Source organism: Ambystoma mexicanum, chromosome 10 (genome assembly GCF_040938575.1).
Source record: "Ambystoma mexicanum isolate Mex_15411 chromosome 10, UKY_AmexF1_1, whole genome shotgun sequence".
NCBI classification, from domain to species: Eukaryota; Metazoa; Chordata; class Amphibia; order Caudata; family Ambystomatidae; genus Ambystoma; species Ambystoma mexicanum.
Genome location: NC_090932.1, coordinates 727,666,194 through 727,684,272, shown reverse-complemented (window position 1 = coordinate 727,684,272; position 18,079 = coordinate 727,666,194). Strand labels below are relative to the sequence as shown.

The window sequence follows — 18,079 nt, the reverse complement described above, 5'->3', positions numbered from 1 at the left end:
CAGGTCCACTGGGATGCAACGGTTGTGGCTGTCTGATAGTGGCGCCAAGTGATTTGGCTGCTGCCTTCGAGGTCTGCAGCTTCTCCAGGCTCTCGTCAGCCTTGCTACCAAACAGCTGAGTGCTGTCAAAGGGCATGTTGAGGAGTCTAGACTGCACGTCGGGTGCAAATCCCGACTTCGTCAACCACGCAAACCTACGAAACACTGTGCGTGCCGCCATGGCTCTGCTGATGCGGTCTGCAGAGTCCCATCCTGACTGAAAAGACTCGCACATCGCCTCCTTTCTGTCTCTCACAATGTTCAGGAAGCTGACTTTTTTTGTATATGAAACCTTTGCTACAAGTGGCATTAGCTGATTTTAGCGCCATGCTTCCAGCAGAAAATACTATTTTCGCCATTTTATTTAAACGCTTATCGCCCCTATCTGGCGGTATGTTTGAATATGCAACTTGCTTCGATGTAGCTGTGAGAACTACTACGCTCTCTGGTGTTGGGTATTTAAACAAGTAGTCTGGATTACTACTTGAGGCCCTGTACTTTTTGGTGAGGTTTTCATTTACTGCCTCCCAATTTGCCTTAACCCTTTTTTGTAGGACAATATGAAATGGTAGTGCAGGGTCCTTCTGAGGACCCTTATTCAGAATATCTGTAAGGTTGTCCTGCTCAAGTGGAGGAGAAGGCCTGCCCCATCCAAAAAAGTCTATCACCCTGGACATAAGTTGTCTGTATAAAGCATCTGTCTACTCTGCCGGGTCTGGTTTGCCAAAATCAAGCTCTGACGATGTGTCTATGCCACTTGCCGACTGAAAGTTCTCATAGAGGTCTTTTATTCTGGACTCCTCCGAAATAAGGGCCTCAGGAACATTGGGAGTTCCAAATTCTAAACAAAACAGAGGAGTATCTTGGTCTGATGGTTCATGTTCCTCACAAATGGAGGATAAAGAGTTGAAAAAATCCTTGCTTGGGAGTGGCTTGTAGGTTTCTTCAACCTCCTTCGAGGAAATCGAAGGTTTTGTTGGTAATGGCGTGGATGACTCCGACGCTGATGATGTCGATGGTTTCTGCGTGATGGCTTTGGTAATTTTGGCATCGATGAAGCCTTCGAGGGTCTTGACCCCCCCCCCAACTCGATAGAGTCTTCGACGGTTCTCGAGGGGGTTTCAGGATTGTCTCCCGGGCTTGAGGGCACGCAGGATTTAGCCTTAGCACTTTACTTGTCGGCTTTTGACAGCGCGACAGGAGCATGGCTTTGGTTTTCTCCTTCGAGGGGGCTGTGGCCGCTTTCTCAGAAGATTTCCAGCATTTTTTCCCGGAACACCTCCCATTTGGCAGGAGTTGCCGACTTACTTGGGCAGGCTATTTTTCTCTCAGGCGAGGAATCTGAGGAAGTGAAAGGAGACATATGGTGCCTTTGCTTCATCTTTCTCGATGAAGATGAGGAATGGTGTGAACTGCTCCTAGAACGGGGGGCATTTCCTCCGAGGAGAGTAGCCTCTCGACTTATCAGACGAGCACCATATTCGACGGGGTTGTCGAGGGGAATTGTGTAGGGGGCCTACCCGCAACTAACTTCCCCTTACGCTCCTACAAAGCCCTACTTGTCATGAACTGGCAAGACCAACATTCTGCCGTCCTGTGCTCGACAACAAGGTACCACAGGCACACCGATAGGATCTGTGAGAGGCATCTTGGTGCTGCAGTCAAGGCACTTTTTAAACCTGGTCATTGGGGTAGATGAAGCCGATGACGAGGCCATTTTGAGATGTCGCAGTTTCAGAGGAAACCGAAGCGCACCGTAATCCTCGAAGCGTTGGCTATTGCAGAAAAACAGAACTGAAGCCAACAGGCGCTGTGCATACTATATATACCAGTGATGATGTTGAACTCGAGACGCAGGCCCTTGCGGGGCATCGAGTCGACCGCATCGACGCACAGCGCCCTCTGCTAAATTTGTTTTTCTGAAGCAGCTACAGCAGGAAGGGTAGATATCTAAAGATGAGGAATATGTGGGAGGACACAAATCAAATATACGTAAATACATAGCCAGTCATGCAGGGGAACTCTTACATATCCCTGGCTAGGCATGCTAATGGGACAACACAGCAACAGGTGAATGGTGCTTTTAACTAAAATACAATACAGAGTGTACAAACAAAACACAAGAACTAAACAAAGGGTCATCATAAGACTTTAGGGGGTGGCTCCAGTTCGACCAGTTAGACTTGAAGAATGTTTCCCCGAGCGCCTGTCCAAGCTGGACCAGTCCTCATCACATAACCAAGCTAGATTCTCTGGAAACCTCAGCGATGTGGCCAGAACTCTTATGTTGGCAACAAAGAAATCCATGGCGTTTGCCGGGGAAGTGAAGAAGTGAGACATATTTGCGTGGATATTTTTAAACTTGACAGGAGATAGCATTGGATATGCAATATGTCAGTCGCATAGAAACGTATTCACATTGTTTAACATTTTCCTCAGAGACTGCACAATAGGACTAAAGTTCGGGAATACCTGAAGGGTGGCAGAGTTGTATTGCAGTGCTCCTTTTTCTATAGCCGCCTTAAGGATTAAATCGGTCCCAGAAATTCAAAATCTTGGTGATGATCGGCATGGGTGGCTATCCTGGGGCAGGTCTGGGACCCAACAACCTGTGTGCCCGCTCAGTCTGGAAGTGCTTGGCGAAGACAGAGTTGCCTAGGATCGGGGATAAGTGCTTTTCCAGGAATATTTCCAGTGGGCCAGGTGTAGATGTTGTTGGAAGACCCAGAATGTGGATATTATTTCTGCACGATCAGTTTTCGGGTCATCTGCCTTTGCCTGCACCACTTAACTCTGAGCAAAGGGATTTCACCGCCAATTAAAGGCCAGCAATTCAATCCTCATTTTTGGAAATGCTTTGTTCAGCTTAATTCATCCTGCCACACAGCTTATCAATCTTGACATTAGAAGACTCCACCTTTGCCGACAGGGTATCAATCTTTTCGCCAATTGAGCCAATACTATCCTGCAGGGTGCGCATGACCAGCATGATTGGATACTCCGATGGATTCTGTCGGAATCGTCGTAGTTATTGCAAAGGTCAGTATCAGATTGATTGGGTGGCTGGGTCATTGTCTTTGTAAAATTATATAACTTAGCCTGCTCCTTTGAGGGGTTATGTTTGTGTGCCATCGCTCCTAAGTGCACACCAGACTCCTGATAGTAGTGCGAATACAGATGCTTTTCACGTATCTGACCCTCTTGAGGGGCAATAGTGGGACTAGGCCAGTGCCGCCCAGTTAACCCAGAGGATAGATCCACAAAGACAGCATAGCCTCCAAGCTGCATCATGGGCGGTGACTAGACTTGGAAAATCGGAAAGAGGCCATATCAGATCGGCGGGTCAGTTCACCCAATGTCCCTCTAAAGGCCCGGCGGCTCACATCGTATATTCAACTGCTCTGCTGATGTCTGCTTGCACATTCGCCCGCCCCGCGTGGAATGAGCAGATCTCCAGAGGGTCTACCTTGAGCCCCGCACAAACCTCTACCAGCACCAAGAACAAGGGCGCACCACACAGAACCCACCACAGGAGCCCACGGCATGCCACACCAAAGCCGGCGCGGTCCCCGGTTGGGTGGACCCCCAGCCTCCGAGGCAGGCACCTCCAGCTCGATCGCCCACAAGGGCACCCAGTAGTGCAGCGGTTGCACTTACTTGCCACTGATCCCTCTCCAGCAACGCAGGCAACCGTTAACTTCTCGAGCCGTATCTGGGCACGAGTCCGGTGTCTCACGGCGTCCTCCAGGTCTCGGAGCATTGATGAGCAGCGGCAGCTCCGGCAGGTACCAGACCTAGACCCAGCGATCTCTATCAGCTGTACACTACTTATTGGTCCAGCACTGCGGCCGACCACTGCTCTAAAAGGAGGATTTTTAAAGGATCTGCCAGTTGAGCACTGGAGCTTCAGTGAAATGCAGCCATGCAGCCGGCTGCCTGACAGTGTCCCCTAAATAAGAAAACAATATGATCAAATCTGGGACAACATCGATGATCTATACTTCGATTAACAGCGATCCTGTAATCATTTTTGCCCCGACCCCTAAAATTATTATAGACCTTAACGCATTCCCTAAGAGATGCGCCAGAGTTCCAGGAACCCGTGAACAGCCCTAACAAAGATCAGACACACAGAGTGCCAATCTGGCCATGTTAACAGGTGTTCAGTTAATTACAGAACACCATTTTTTGTTGCATTAGCCCCGGGCTCACATTGAATTTGCTCAGGACTATCAAATAGAATACTGTTTTTTCCAAATTGTGTAATATCTTTCATGTGCCAACTCAGCTGTCTATTGTGCTATGGAGAAGAACAGGGTCATAATGTTAAATAAGGTAACATCTGATTGTTGTCCCGAGAATTTTGTCTTGCATTACCTTAATGACGTCTAGTTAAGACTTTTTATTTTGTTTGTGTGGGCAGGCTAGGGGGGGGTTCTATCTTGTATAACGGTACCTTGTCTCATTTGTATGGAGAAATAATTCTGAACATTAAGATCACTAAGTTTAATTAGTATTTCAAGGTGCATCTTTACCAACTTTTTGTGTGTGTTGGAAAGTGGATCTTGAAAAGGTGAAGGTAGACGCAATGATTCTGAGTAGACTAAAGGTAATAGAAATATATTCTCCCTCATCATAAACAATTATAAAAACTCTTATCAAAGCGTTCTACTTGACACCAAACATCAATAAAAACATGAAAGGAAAAGTAAATGCAAACACACGTTCATTCTTTGGTTGGAAAGAAAATATAAAGAAAACTATTCTTCTAACAAAAGTAGGATTCCAGCAAAAGATGTAATGAAAACCCAGGTAATGTATATGGTATTATAAAACAAAAAACAATTAAATAATGAAACCATTAACAGTTTTTAGTGCACCCGTTTAGTTAAAAATATTTTCCCAATTAAAACACAAAAAATGGCATAATTTACCAGAATGGGTTCTCAATATTTAGTTATTTTGAGTAATCAATACCAAATACATTAACTCACCTCTGTATGTTTTTCCATTTCTGTTTCGAAAACTTTGAAGTCTTGCATTTTCAGGGCAATGACAGCCTTTGTAAGCGTCACTAGAGTGGATGGCGCAGCTCTCTCCAAGTTCTGCAGATATTTCATTGCAATTTTTGGGCACACGTTCTGCATACAAGGACTGCATAAAGCATGAGGTATCTGATTTTTCTCTGCGTCATTTAATATATGCAGTGCTTTTGTTGCAGCTTCCTGTACAAATCAGAAAACAAAATCTACGTATTTTCTTCCATCATTTAAAAAGAACGCAGTTAAGTAGTTGCATCATATAATTTTAGTAAGGATGAAACACTTACTTCATTTAACTCTTCATCTAGGTCTTCAAAAAGAGAATGCTTTAGATAAAAAATAAACCCCTTTCCATATTTCTGCGATTCTTCATCTAAGCTTGTTCTGCTCAGAATGTCAGACATTGATAAACCAGACATTTTGTAGTAGGGCAGGGCAAGATGAGAATATTTTGTGTCAAACCTAGAAAAACATTTAGAAACAATACAGTGCAACATTGAAATTAATAATATATAACTAGCTGCACATGTTTTAGATGTTAAGACATTTTCAAATGAAACCCAAAATATTTTTGAACAACACTTTGACAAAGCCAATAGTTTAGGTTTTGCATAGTAAGGAAACGTTTCTATCTTAAGGGATCATGGGGTAGAGGGGCAGAGGGAAGGGATATAGGGCAAAAGTGCAAGTTAGAAAAAACAATGGGTGTAGTGAGGACGCTCCTGAGAGAAAAACACAGAAAGAGTGGAAGGATGCTGAAAAGTGATTTACAAACGTCATATTAAAGGCATACTCGAGTAAAAAATTGTATTGTCCCTATGGGTCGGCCATGTTTTTTTAAGGCTAAGTGGCTCGATTTTAGAAAACTTTCCTATGGACCTTACCTGAGTTTTCGTCCATTAAACGCACGCGAAAACAAGCACCTGGGAGCCGCCATTTTCTGATAATCCTATCTTTTCCCCGATCGCCCTGGCTCACCAGCTTTTGCGGCACTAAATCAATTCCCCCGCCCCTGAGCCTGTCATCAGCAGACTCGTACCGCCCATTTCCCAACGCCAAAGCACGTCTAGTGTCAACATTCGCTGCGCTTCAGCTAATGACGTGTCGCCATGGAAATGGCAGGACTCCTCTTTCCTCAATAAGTATAAACAGACCGTTTCACAACACACAGCAGCAGATTTTCGATTCCATTCCTCTCTCTGTGTTACTTTGAGGATTCTGTGACTCGTTTCAGTGCTCTGGTCAGCTACCTTCGCCGCTTGTAGCCCGTGTGAACACCTGTACCATCTCGGTAAATTATTTTACTCTGTTTACCACACAATGGCTACAATAATGCCCTACATGTACGAGCCTGAGTATACCGAGGAGGAACTACTGGAAAGGGAAGCACGCGAAAACGATGGGGATTCGGACGGCAGTTGGGAGGACGATTCAACAGATGAAGAGCCTGGGCCTAGTCGCATGGACGGCATCTCCACCTGGTGCACATGCAATCGGTGCGAGCTAATGCCAACCGAGGACGAGAACTGCTGCTGCCGAGAAAACTCGGGATGCCTGGCCTACATTTCGGAAGGCGAGCCACGACCGCAATGCATCACCGAGCTGCCAGACTTCAGAGCAGCCTGCCTCACACGGGCCGTGTTGAGAATCTTGATGGTGCTTATGCACGAACTTCGAGCAACTGTTCGTCCTCGTAATCCGAGTAACGAGTAAGTATACTCTGCTTGTCATGCGACTCCTATTTCATGTTCTTCTACTACATCCAAAATTACATCTACATATCATTGTAACGCATGTAAGGCGTTGAATAGTGTGCATTGTCTAGATAGCATTTGTCCGTGTAAAATGCCATTAGTTACAAGAATTGTCATTGACAACAAACGTTTATTAAACTTATCTGGGTCATTTAAAAACAGTTTGTTTCATTCCTTTTCACAGGTGGTACAGGCTGGTGGCCTATCGTTCCTATACATGGTGGCTTCACGGGAGGCTTGGACACCGCGTTCGAAGAGTGATACCCGCCTGTGCCGTTCGTGCCATTAGAGAAACGTTCCCGAGTGACAGCGGTCAGTACAGGGGATTTTCTCTCGCTGTGCTGCAACCTGACCTGTATAGTCTTTAAAGTCTTGTATTTTTGTCTCATGAAAATAAGATACAAAATAAAACACCACATTTATTTTAACAACGTTTGTCTCGATTTTTTAAATGAATCACATATATCTATACTATCAATTACCATTGGATTATACAGACCTTCGGGTCTTGGCCACTATAATACACTGGTTGAAGTCTGGGTCTGTGCTCACAAGAATCTGCGGTATGTGGCATTTGTTATTGATAAGCAACGATATACTATCATTCATATAAAGGCGATATACTGTATATTGATATAAAGGCGGTTCGCGCCGGTGGATGCTCGCTGGCATGGGGGGGGGCTGTCCGGGGCGCGAAAGGCCAAGGTGCCAAACTACATGTACACTTCAAAAGGTGTCCCACGCCAAGGGGCCATCGGTCACATGGCCTCCTCAGACCCCGTGTCTCCAGCCAGGCCTCCCCTTGAAGCAGGCCGCCCCCCTGCAATCCACATAAGTGTGTCTCCATTCAGCAGTCTTCCTGTGCCTTATCTGCACGCCCCAGGCCCATCCATCCCACCCCCCTGTATCAAAGGCGGTTCGCGTCGGTGGATGCTCGCTGGCATGGGGGGGGCTGTCCGGGGCACGAAAGGCCAAGGTGCCAAACTACATGTACACTTCAAAAGGTGTCCCACGCCAAGGGGCCATCGGTCACATGGCCTCCTCAGACCCCGTGTCTCCAGCCAGGCCTCCCCTTGAAGCAGGCCGCCCCCCTGCAATCCACATAAGTGTGTCTCCATTCAGCAGTCTTCCTGTGCCTTATCTGCACACCCCAGGCCCATCCATCCCACCCCCCTGTATCAAAGGCGGTTCGCGCCGGTGGATGCTCGCTGGCATGGGGGGGCTGTCCGGGGCGCGAAAGGCCAAGGTGCCAAACTACATGTACACTTCAAAAGGTGTCCCACGCCAAGGGGCCATCGGCACATGGCCTCCTCAGACCCCGTGTCTCCATCCAGGCCTCCCCTTGAAGCAGGCCGCTCTCTGCAATCCACATAAGTGTGTCTCCATTCAGCAGTCTTCCTGTGCCTTATCTGCACGCCCCAGGCCCATCCATCCCACCACCCTCTATCAAAGGCGGTTCGCGCTGGTGGATGCTCGCTGGCATGGGGGGGGGCTGTCCGGGGCGCGAAAGGCCAAGGTGCCAAACAACATGTACACTTCAAAAGGTGTCCCACGCCAAGGGGCCATCGGTCACATGGCCTCCTCAGACCCCGTGTCTCCAGCCAGGCCTCCCCTTGAAGCAGGCCGCCCCCCTAAGACCACGACATACATACGTCATTCATTCACAAACACACCCCTGTTCCAAATACTTTATAAACCACTTGATATGTCTCATGAGAACATCTTTGTGCTTTGCAAGTCAACTCCTGAACGTGTTACCTGGCAACCACCGAGATCTACGCTAATCTGGTCGTCGTCGTGCTATCCGTGAACTTCTGTGACCGCTTAGAGCAAACCCATCAGTGTGCTACCTGTGGCCACCCACCTATTCTCCTGCAACATACTGCTCTGCTTGCTGAATCCGACTGTTTGTTGGTCAAGGTAAGGCCATGTATCCTAGTCATATTTCGCAGATTTTCAAATTTCTATCTATTTGCGAGTAGAGTACACAATAGTGCTATGTTCATTGGTCTCATTGCTATTGACTAGAGTTTCCATTGCTATGCTATCAATAGATCTATTTATTTTCATCTGTGTCTATTGTCATCGAATTGCATCCTTCGGGGATCCAGTCTATGATGTAAGCATGTTTCCTTCTCGTGCAATACAGAACATCCAAGGGATGAGTCACATGTTCAGATTTTAGTCACATCATTTATACATTTCTGCAATTTATGCAAATACTAAGCTGCACAAAATGAACTGGTACAGTTCCTGCGACCAAAACAAACGTTGCATTGATCATTGTATGATTCATTTACTTTTGTATCAAATCTTTATTCTTGAAGATTGTATAATAATGTCGATATTTACTTTTCAGATTTATCAACAATGCCTGCCTGTTCGATTAGCGGTTGCCCTTCGAAGACCCATGCGAAATCTGAAGAAACTACAATGCATGTATTCCCGAAAACTGTTGATCGAATAAGAGAATGGGTCAGACATTGCGGATATCCACTGGATGAGCTGGAAAGTAGAGTCCAACAAGTCTTACAGGACAAGAGGGGCGATCGATACCGCATCTGCAGCCAGCACTTTTCCTTGGACATGTACACAACTTCTTGGCTAACAAAGAAGAATAAACGGCGAACTACACGGAAATTGATCGAAAAAGCTATTCCCACTCTATTCGTCCACATTCCGCCACCGGTGAGTCAAGTCTCCGGATTTAGCTTTCGGCCTTGCGGTAGTGTGTAGCCGAATGGATTAATTGATATTGTAGGTGTTCTATCCCTTGTAATAATTTCGATATTGATATGAGTGTATAGTTTTTTGAATAATGACATTTATCAATATATTCTTTTTCGATTTCATAACCCACAAACGAAATGTGTATATATATGGGAACAGGGAACTGTGCTGTATTGAGCATTTTTCAAGTATTCTGTCGGCTTACATGGCTATTTTTAATATTGGCATTTCATTATCAATCATTAATTTACCTTTACAACTTCTTGACTATCCCTTGAATCTGAAGCAAGAACATTCTATATCCTTGACGTGGTCGCAGTTATCAACCACTTCTAGCGCGTATCAGGTAATCTTATTAGGCTAATCCGCTACATACTTGTTTTATGCATGTCAAGTAATAGTTTTATTCTATCGTGTAATTATTTTACCGAATGTTTGGTTACTGCTTTCCAATTGTTATACACCTTAGTTATCGTCCACTGGTGTTTGTTTTCAGTTATAATTAGTGTTATCCATACTAATGCAAGTACTGTCTTTCAGGGAGATGCTGAAGCGTCCGCCACATCTACAACATTTCTAGATGTTTTTCAACATCAGGAGGTATGGATACTGACAGCTCCATCGAGCATCATCATCAGAGCTGGAATTCTTGTCGTTTGATTGTTCTACACAATGTTTCATTCGTGGTTAGCCGTTGATATGTACCTGTGCTGTCGACCCCATGTGTATGTTATGTTTTCACAATTGTAATCCTCACTAATGCAAGTACTATGTTTCAGGCAGTCGATGGAGCGTCAACCCCTACACTTGATGCAGAGCCTGACATTCAAGTATACGAATCGGCGCAACAGCTTTCGGAAGTGCGCACTACATTTGCAACATCCATAGATATTCTTCAGCAGCACGAGGTATGGATACTGACAGCTCCATCATGCGTGATCATATAACGTGATTCCATTTGCTATACTTTCTTCCCTATAAACGCAAGTGCTGTGTTTCAGGGAGACGACGGAGCTTCCACCCCAATCACAACATCTCATTTAGATGATGCGGATGTAAAGGAATCGTTGAAATAAGTCGATGAAATGTGATCATATTTGGATTTTCCTTGATTCTTTTGGACAATGCATCTTTCGCGGTTATCTCTTTATATGTACCTGTGCGTTCGACCCCAAGTGTGTGTTATGTTTCCAATATTGAAAACCATACTAATCCAGGTACTGTGTTTCAGGGAGACGACGGAGCTTCCACCCCAATCACAACATCTCATTTAGATGATGCAGATGTAAAGGAATCGTTGAAATAAGTCGATGAAATGTGATCATATTTGGATTTTCCTTGATTCTTTTGGACAATGCATCATTTGCAGTTATCTCTTTATATGTACCTGTGCCGTCGACCCCAAGTGTGTGTTATGTTTCCAATATTGAAAAGCATACTAATGCAAGTATTGTGTTTCAGGGAGATGCGGATGCCTCCTCTCCAATACAACCATTCATGGCTGTCCATGCAGAGCCGGAGGTATGGATACTGACAGTTCCATCGAAATAGATCATCACTGGTCGAATACTTGTCGTTTGATTGTTGCACACAATGTTTAAATCGTATTTGGCTATTGAGATGTACCTGTGTGTTCGTCCTCACGTGTTTTATGCTAACAATATTTTGATACATAGTAATGAAAGTACTATGTTTCAGGGAGACGATGGAGCCTCATTCCTTGCTGTCTATGCGGATACAGAAAATATACTCGTTGCAGCGCAAGAGGAAGGGAGGACATGCGGAAACGAATCAGAGCTACAGCGTGCAGATGTTGAAGGTCGAGTCAAAAAAGTTGCAAAGAAAAAAAAAACAAAAAAAGGTTAGTTACAAACAGTTAATAACTTTAAAAAAAAATTTGTGGTGGGGACTATTTTATGTTTTTTTCTAGTCAATTCTACTACACTCCATCTTGTGTTTAAACTGAACATCCCTTTTCCAATCTCTCCTCCAGTTACCCGTGGGCATCAGAACTATACACACACAGACATTGAAGCGAATGAGAGATGTGGCTTGCCAGACCATGTACACTATGGAGGAACTATTAATTGAGGCGAGGCGTGTTCAGGCTCGAGATGCTCATGTCCAATGGCCAGAACATGAATTAGCTCTGTTTGGAGACTACAGCAAAGTTGCATTGGACCATAGCTACTGTGCGACCGGACCACCACAAGAAGATGTTATTGAATGTATTGGAGATAGCTCTGAAGTAGTTGCAGATCAATTTACACAATCTACACCAGCCAAAAAATTGCCACCAAAAAACATGTCGACATTGTTGTGTTCTCCCATCAATGTTGAATTAGCAGATGTTGAAATGAGAGAGAATGAACCAGCCGCAGCATCCATAGACGCAACAATACTTGATAGCAGCGATATTACTTTTCAATGTGTTGACATCTCCACAGCATCAAAAGCTGAAACAACGTTGATGCAGGATGACAGTCTAATGAAAGAGAGCAAATACATTGTATTCGACAGTTGCTTGATGGAAATTATAAGTATGCTGAAATGTGTGCATTCCGTTAGAGGGAAAGTATGTGGGAAGCCATTGATTAATGTGACTCGTAAAATGAAAGGCACTAACGTCAAAATAAATGCCGCCTGTAGATTAAATCATAGGTTCTCATGGTCTGCACAACCGATACTGGGGAAACTGCCAGCAGGCAATCTACTGTGTGCAGCTGCATCACTTTTTAGTGGCTCCAGTTTTAGAAAGTTAGAGGCTTTTTTTCAGTTTGTGGGACTCCATTTCATTTCTAGTGCGCTGTACTACACATACCAACGTGATTATCTGTATCCGGCCTTTAGTGATGCTTGGAGAATTGAACAATTGTCTCTAGCAAGTACATTCGAAGGCAAACGATTCAGGCTAGCCGGCGATGGACAGTGCGATAGCCCTGGGTTTTCTGCCAAGTACTGCACCTACCACTTTCAGGACATGGATAGTAAGAAAATTGTGAGTTCGGAGGTCGTGCAGGTAACACAATGTACATCCTCAGTGGCCATGGAGAAACTAGGATTTATAAAATCAGTGGAACATGGGGATGGACATCGAGCTCATAGCCACGGATAGACACGTTTCAATTGCCAAGACAATGAGAGAGCAGTTCCCATATATTAAACATCAATTTGACGTATGGCATCTTGCTAAATCAATCAATAAGAAAATCTCGGCTGCAGGAAAAAAAAAAGGTTTTGAAAGTATTTTGCAGTGGTCACATTCTATCACCAACCATCTTTGGTGGAGCTCAAAAACTTGCGAGGGGTCAGTGGAAATACTACTTGAAAAATGGCGGTCACTGATGCACCACTGTACCAACGTTCACCGCTGGAAAGCAAATGAACATTTCCACCAATGTGAACATGGCCCTTTGTCCCCAGAGGAGGCACGGAAGAAGAAGTGGTTGATTCCATCATCACCGACACACAAAGCCATTGAGAAGATTGTTTTCGACAAAACTCTATCAAGAGATTTGAGAGGACTGACAGAATTCTGTCACACAGGAGATTTGGAGGTGTTCCACAATATGTGCCTAAAGTACAGGCCAAAGCGCTTGCATTTTAGCTTTTGGGGCATGAAACATCGCACTCTACTAGCCGTCTTGGCCCATAACAGCAATGTCGGACGTGAACAATCTAGGACTAGGGGCAAAGTAAGGATGCCTCGCTACACCATGGTGTTTTCAAAACGAAATAAGCAATGGGTGATCAAATCAGTCTATGATGAAATGCAGTTCGACTTTGTGAAAGGCCTTATTGTTGCTGTGTTAGAGAAGCACAGATATGGAATTTTGGACGTTTCTGTACAGAGCAGTGATCCATTGCCACCAAACATTGCGACTGTGCCATGCCCACCCGATGCACAGCTGATTGTAAAGTACAAATCGCGGTTTAAATAATTGCAATAGGATTGTATTTTTGTAAATAAATGTTATTGTACATTGTACCAGTAAACCTAACCCCCAACTTCACCATCATGGGTGGCGAAGAAGCTGGGTGTCATCTTTGAATTCTCTCTATTCACCTCACATGTGTATGTATATATTTTTCTCATGTCTCATCTCATGTAAATGTAAATGCTGCGCACTGTTAACGGAGGGGAGGCTTGCGTATTGCAAAAAATAAAACAAACAAACAAACAATAAATCTCACTTTTAACTCAACTCCTGTGGTACTTTATTCTTTCCCTGACCTTCCGCAAAAAATTAAATGTTTCAATTTGGGCTGCAAAGCTCGCAGACAACGGGGACAAAATTGGGGCACTTAGAACGCGCCAGCCAAGCAGGCCGTGGCATTTGGGAGAGAAGCCAGTTCGCATTTGCACATTGAGGCGCACTACATAGACGGATTCTAAACTTCAAGTTCTCACAGATGCCTATACTACGTGATGTTGCAAATAAAGAATGCGAAGGACAGTGCACAGATGAGGCCCACAAGTCGCACTGGAAGTATAAGGGTCTATTGTTTTTTGACCTTGAGACAGGGACCATGCAGAAAGAACTACATTTGAAGGGAGTGCGCAATAACGTAAGAGACGATAAGGCAGAAAATTCAGAAACTAGACCGAGTTTCAGTTTTAGGTCAGTATACGAAAAATCATTGTCAAGAGCACGGTCCGTTTTACAGACTGCATTACGAAGAGACACAATGGAAATTTCAAATATAATGTAAGTAAATCTTTACACGCTTTTATACCGGAATGAAGATTTAGTGAATGGATGCATGAATAAGTGAATGAATGAAGACTGTAAAAGATGTTAAAACTGTTCGTAGTGGGCACATGGGCATGCAGGTTCACTGGTGTCACCGATCTCGCTCCTTGGCCCAGCCACTTTTCCCTGCACTACGGGACTGTCTCTGTATCCTTCAGCCCCTTGTCCCGGCATTTACCTTGCACTTGCCACCAGCTGGCCCTATTATTTAATTTGTATTCAACTATCCTTGTACAGCCCATCCCCATGCGCGATCAGTATACACTTGACACTCAGTATCACTATACACTTGAGTATACGCGCGTTACAAATGCCATATCATATCATTCCTCATGCATGTAGAGTGTCGTTTATCATTGTGTGTTGCCCTAGATTTATCTCGTTACTTTTCGCATTTATGTTAGAGAAGAACATACTCCATTGAACTACCCTTGCAAGCAAATAGTTTCTGATCGGCCGTAATGAATGAAATGAGTAATATTGATGAAGTTCGGCTAGTGAGACTAATTATCATTTATTTGTTTTCTTAACAGGTATTTGATCCCGTTCTGCAACTGCCACCTGTTTGAGACACCGGCGGACGGATTCTTCAGCAGACACCTGCAGCTTCGTGTCAACAACTGGAGCACGATCACCATATTATGGGACGATCGCCCTTACGCTGTACTAGTGGCTAGAAGTAACATAACAAACTTTAGGCTGGACTAGTGCCTAGTTGATGGAACAGCCTTGCGGTTCACCGTGCTTCCAAAGTGATTCTTTTTACGAAAATGAACACCCTGTGTGCCATAATGGAACAGCGCGTGACCCAAGATGAAACGGAACAGTTATTGCGGATACAGATAAAAGAAAATAAATGTCTTCCGGAGTTCATATGAATATTCTCTAAACATTTGATGCCAAATAAATGTACTTTACCAAATGTACCGTGTTGCTGTTTCATTGTAAAGTACAGTTTCATATTCCGAATTGTGGCGCGCTGTGTTGTGAGTTGATCTGTGTTGGTTTCCGGGTTCTGTGTGGAGTCACGCAGAAGACGACTGGGCGCGTTTGCCTACGCAGCACAGTAACATCACGGGGAGAGGCGGGGAATATGAATGTTTTGATAATGTCAGGCTCAGGGGCGGGGGAATTGATTTAGTGCCGCAAAAGCAGGTGAGCCAGGGCGATCGGGGAAAGATAGGATTATCAGAAAATGGCGGCTCCCAGGTGCTTGTTTTCGCGTGCGTTTAATGGACGAAAAACTCAGGTAAGGTCCATAGGAAAGTTTTCTAAAATCGAGCCACTTAGCCTTAAAAAAACATGGCCGACCCATAGGGACAGTAACTTTTTTTACTAGAGTATGCCTTTAAGGTGGTTAGTCGGGTTTATTGTTAAGAGTTGAATGAATAAACACTTCAAGCGCCAAGGGGTTATGTAAACAACATTAAGGAGCAACGTCTGAAAAAATGCAACAGTGGGGATAACATAAAAAGTGGGTTTGGTAGGTACTGCCGTCACACCTCAGGTTGCTCTCTTTGTTTTGAACCAATGTGCAAAATCGCATTCATGTTAATGTCAATTAAGGTAACATCGGATTGTTGTCCCGGCTTAATTATGTCTTGTTTTTCACTAACGTTTTTATTTATTTATTTTATTTATTTTAATTTTTGTATCGCGCTGCATGTCCACAGGCCTCAGGGCGCACATAAAACATAGACAGGACACACAACATGCAGAAATCAAGCCAGAAGAGAGATGAGCCGACAGAAGCCAATTAATCTGGGCTGAGTTAGAAAAGGTGTTAAACAGTTGTGCAATTACTTCTAGTGAAGGCTTTTTATTTTCTTCATCATCATAAAAAGTTTGATAACATAAAAAGTGAGTTTGGTAGCTGCTGTTGTCACACCTCAGGTTGCCCTCTTTGTTTTGAAACAATGATAAAGATCTTATTCTTAACTGTTCTCTATCCCGCCCTAATCTAATCCTAGCCAAAATCCAACGATGGGCAACACAAGTTCCAACTACAAGCTTATCAAGTCTTTCAGCCTCCAGGCTAAACCTATTCTAAAAGAAAATGACCAAGGGGTCTCCAAACTAATTGTAAGCAAGTCCAGCCTTTATCCTAAATAGAATCACAAGTGTGTTTTCTGGTACAGAAGCCCCTCAGAATACGACCAGCAGCAAGGGTTTCCATTACTTAAGTATTTCATGTGTTCATATACACAGAAATATGGTGCCCTCCAGTGAGGGTGCAGGAGTAAGGTTCGGACACAAGTATGGCATTATTTTGGTTATAAACATTTATTCAGAAAAAAAAGGAGGTTGGAAAAAGGCCTTTTCTATCCCTAAAACAAAGAGGAGTTTCCCCGCATCAAAGAAACTAAGGAAAACTGTCAGAATGTCCAAATGAAAATAGTCTGTCACTGTTGTGTCCCAACACCCTACTTCTGACCCCTAACACTATTAACTAATGACTAATGTGCAAGGGCTCCAAAACGCCAAAGCAAACTACTAGTGACAGTTCTTGCCATTTCAAAGTTCTCAAAGTCACAAGTGTTCAAAGGAAAACAAATATTCAGTTTCTTAACAAACAAAATTCCATTGACCAGATTTTTGTTCCTTTCCCCTTTCTTTTAAGGGGTTTTGATTAGGAGCTTATCTTCTCCTTTTCAGTAGTGGACGGTCTTTTCTACTCTTAGGTATTCAGACCCTCTTATTCTCAGGTCTTCATCTGGGTGCAGGTGCCAGACTCGCAAAGCTGTATCACAAAATGTTCAGTTATTCTCTTGACAAATATATACTTCCGCCTGGACAGTCTCTGTTTCCCGTAAGGTCCCAGACGCTCTTATTTGATCCTCATGTGGGTTTAGGGCCCAGACTCGCAAGGCTGTAACAAAAAGTCTTGTTTTACTTTCCTGCCAAGTATGTTGTAATGCGTGCGCAAAAAGTAGCTAAAAAAACATGGCGCTGTTGTGCAGCCATTTTGGACATTCACTTCCAAAACCGCAATGGAAGTCTACGTTTCTGTGAGTTCAGTTAGCAGACATGAGTTCTGCCACGGCTGCGATATGTATATTTCGAAGCAGATGAGCTCATTATGGAAGGCTAGTTGGCAAATTGTTCAAACAAGGACACGCCAAGAAGGGAGTCAGAGTTGTGCAGGTGCAATGATAAGGGGTGCTGGGAACGAGCGTGCGGAAGACAAACTGGGTTTTTCCACTATTAACTGGATTTTTCTGCTGTGTGCTCACCATGCTTGCATTCTGTCCTTCGACCAGGAACGGTTGGCAACCTGAGGTGGGCAGGGATTTGTTCCCCATAAGAGAAGAGGTATCCGGGTGGTAGACAGATTTGGAACCCTGAGTGATGAAGTCTTGCTGAGAGGGAGGACGCTCCGCTCCAGACCCTGTTAGCACATCTGATCTCCTTGCCCACCTGCTTTGGGACTGGGTAGCGTCGTAGTGGGCAAGATTAAGTTTTCTCCTTCGACTGCACTAACAGTGATGTAACTTGTCTATCTTTACTTATGTATATGTCTTTGTATAACCAGATCTATTCATTTTCAGAGTTGTTTGTATTTTTATATCTTATATGAATAAAGGGCCTGTAAAGAGCCGTTTATATTCTAACTATGTGTGATTGCCTCCCGGAGTCCAAGAGCATTTGGTCAGTGTAATAAGTTGAATGGTTCTGAGCTCATTACACTTGACAGAAAAGCAAAACATGTGTGTCACTTTCATACGGGTGCGGGTTCCAGACTCACAATGCAGCAACTCCA

General features: G+C 44.2%; 1 protein-coding gene across 1 annotated transcript in view; it reads right to left on the bottom strand.

Annotated features, from left to right (window-relative positions):
* Positions 1-18,079, bottom strand: part of HPS3 (HPS3 biogenesis of lysosomal organelles complex 2 subunit 1) — an 807,901-nt gene that overhangs the window by 283,667 nt on the left and 506,155 nt on the right. Inside the window, exons 10-11 of the mRNA XM_069618362.1 lie at positions 5,369-5,543; positions 5,034-5,264 (exon numbers count right to left, since the gene is read on the bottom strand). Of these exons, the coding sequence (XP_069474463.1) occupies positions 5,034-5,264; positions 5,369-5,543 (406 nt within the window). The remainder of the gene's footprint in view (positions 1-5,033; positions 5,265-5,368; positions 5,544-18,079) is intronic.